Source organism: Morone saxatilis, unplaced genomic scaffold, assembly GCF_004916995.1.
Source record: "Morone saxatilis isolate NCDOM2014 unplaced genomic scaffold, NCSU_SB_2.0 Contig12, whole genome shotgun sequence".
In the NCBI taxonomy this organism is placed as follows: domain Eukaryota; kingdom Metazoa; phylum Chordata; class Actinopteri; family Moronidae; genus Morone; species Morone saxatilis.
This window is the reverse complement of record NW_023339674.1, coordinates 27,117,242-27,119,710: the sequence shown is the minus strand read 5'-3', so window position 1 is coordinate 27,119,710 and position 2,469 is coordinate 27,117,242. Positions and strand designations below refer to the sequence as shown.

At 37.2% G+C, this 2,469-nt stretch overlaps 1 protein-coding gene across 1 annotated transcript in view; it reads right to left on the bottom strand.

The window, feature by feature from the left end:
* The window catches only part of ptprfa (protein tyrosine phosphatase receptor type Fa), a gene marked incomplete in the record, with an annotated part of 110,171 nt that overhangs the window by 37,142 nt on the left and 70,560 nt on the right, over positions 1 to 2,469 (bottom strand). The window contains 1 exon segment of the mRNA XM_035652778.1: positions 1,629 to 1,739. Within this exon segment, the coding sequence (XP_035508671.1) occupies positions 1,629 to 1,739 (111 nt within the window).

Genomic DNA, 2,469 nt, shown 5'->3' with positions numbered 1-2,469 from the left:
GCGCTATACAAGTAAAATTGAATTGAATTGTGTTTGGAAGGGAAGGATGAAGCAGTGGTCGCAAGACACAAAAAAAAGCGAGTTCCCCTATCTTGAGCCAGTGTTCGGTTTGTCCCTTCTGAGCTACTGTAGAAACATAGAAAATCAACATGGCAGACTCCATAGAAGAGGACCTGCTGCCTCTGTAGATAAAACTGCTCAGTCTAAGATAATGCAAACACAACAAAAACAATTGTTATTTTTTTAGGTGATTATACACTAATGAAAACATACCTATGAATATTATGTTTCATTTCTGACAATAGATGTCACACACTGGACATTGGAAAAAAAACACAACTAACTAATTAGTAGGTACTTGGTGACAATAACGATAAAATAAATGTTGTATGAAGTATTTGTCTTATTTTTAAAGTAAAGTACCGTAAAATTTAAATACTCAAGGAGAGTAAAGCATGTTTAAAAGTTCACAATTTTCACTTTATAGCATGAGTACACATGACGTCATCCGTCAAATTGAGAGGGACAACAAAGGTTGGCAGCCAAATGAGTTGATGAATTTATCTTGGTGTAAACAACATCTGCCAAATTCCCTCCTATTGCTACCTGAGGTAAATGCCACCCATCTGATTGAGAGAGGAACATGGTCGAAAAACAATGACAAACTGTGAGTTTAAAACCTCCCACTGAAATACGGTGGGAGGTTACAATCAGTAACATAGTCAGACAGTAGAGTGAGTAAGGGCACAAAGATAAAGTACTGTAAACCAGAGAAAGAGAGACAGCTGATAATAGAAAAAAGAAACACGTTGCAGGGTGTGTAATTCTAAAAGCAATTATGATGGGAGCAAGGGAGGAAGTCAGCTGACGTCTGTCTGCATAGGTTTGGTGGATGGATGGATCAACATAACTTTGACAACAGAGACAGCTGTTCGTTTCCAACAGTCAAAATTGTTTTCCATAAATGACCATGGTCTTCCCTGAACATTAAAGTTGCAATGGATTATTTTTATAAAAATAATGTCATATTTTCTGAAACTTTCACTGTACTCTTTCGCCATATACATATTATCTGTCTCAAGTACTACTGTCAGGATATAGTGAAAGTCTCAGCAAATATGACAAAAAGTTGTTTTTATAAAAGTTTTGTTATGTAACCTAATAAAGTACTCATTGTATTTTAACAATACAAACAGATGCTATTTGCATCTGGGTATTTATAACTGCACAGCATAAACCTAAGCTTAAACAAACTGCAACTGTCTGCAACAGTCTCCCAGGGAAAGAGTTAAACCCATTTACCCACCTCAACCTTCTCCCTACGTGGATTTTGTTGCTGAATAGCTGCTGTATTACGAAGGCACAGACAAAAGATGCTGTTCCGCCGATTGGGGCGGCAGAGTAAAGTAAATGGTGAACGAGAATAAGAACTGTTGTTGAATTTATTGAGACAACAGATAAACCTGGAGGAAGTGTTAAGTTTGTATTCGCAGTTAACAGCATCAACAGCAAAGCAAAATATGATAAAAATACTTTTAAGAAAGGTGAAATTACACATAATGTTTCTCTGGGGACAGCTGTGTCTGTCTGTCTGTGTGTGTGTGTGTGTGTGTGTGTGTGTGTCCATGCCTTGTGTCTGATAGTTGAGTCTCCTCATCTCCACAGGATCTGAGGAGTGGGCCAGCAGTAAGTCCTTGACCCCTGCCATGTGCTCGTCCTTGGCTGGAGATGTTCGTTTCCTGCGGGAAAGAAGAACCAGCGTGATGAGAGAAGGTAACCATGTGACCAAGTTAGGCCAAGTCACAATAACTAAAAGTAAGTATTTTATCTCAAATTAGACATTTTAAAATAATTTTTTCTTTGACACAAAAAGGAAAAATAATGTTTGAAAAAATGTAGGTTTTATCAGCCCAGATTGGTACTGACAGCAGGTGATAATCGCCAAGAAATGCAGAGATGAGTGAGAAAAACAAACTTCACAACATCTTGTAAATGTAAAATTTCGCGTTAAAGTTTATTCTCCAAACCCCAACATATTCTCAATTGTTACAATAAGATGCTTATATCAAAAGAATAGGTTTCAGCCACTAGTGGCAGCCCTCTAGTGTACCTTATTTGTAGTGACTGTAACGAAATGAAAAAATCCTCTTATGTTGTTGAACCGACATTAAAGCTCAATAACCCAACATGTATTGGCAACATTGCTGCACAATGACTGAAATGATCAGTCAGTCAGCAATACAGGACTGTGATATGTACTATGATAGCAGAACATCATAATTCATTTGAAAGCCTTGTTCTTAGTCTTTCTCACCCGACCTGAAAAACACTGCAGCCAGTTCTGGACCGTACTCTGATTTTATATCTGAATTCTCAGAGTTTTTATCAAGTTTAGTCCTTAAATCAGATAAAGTAATTATTGTAGGTGATTTTAATATTCATGTGGATGTTGACAATGACAGCCTTAGT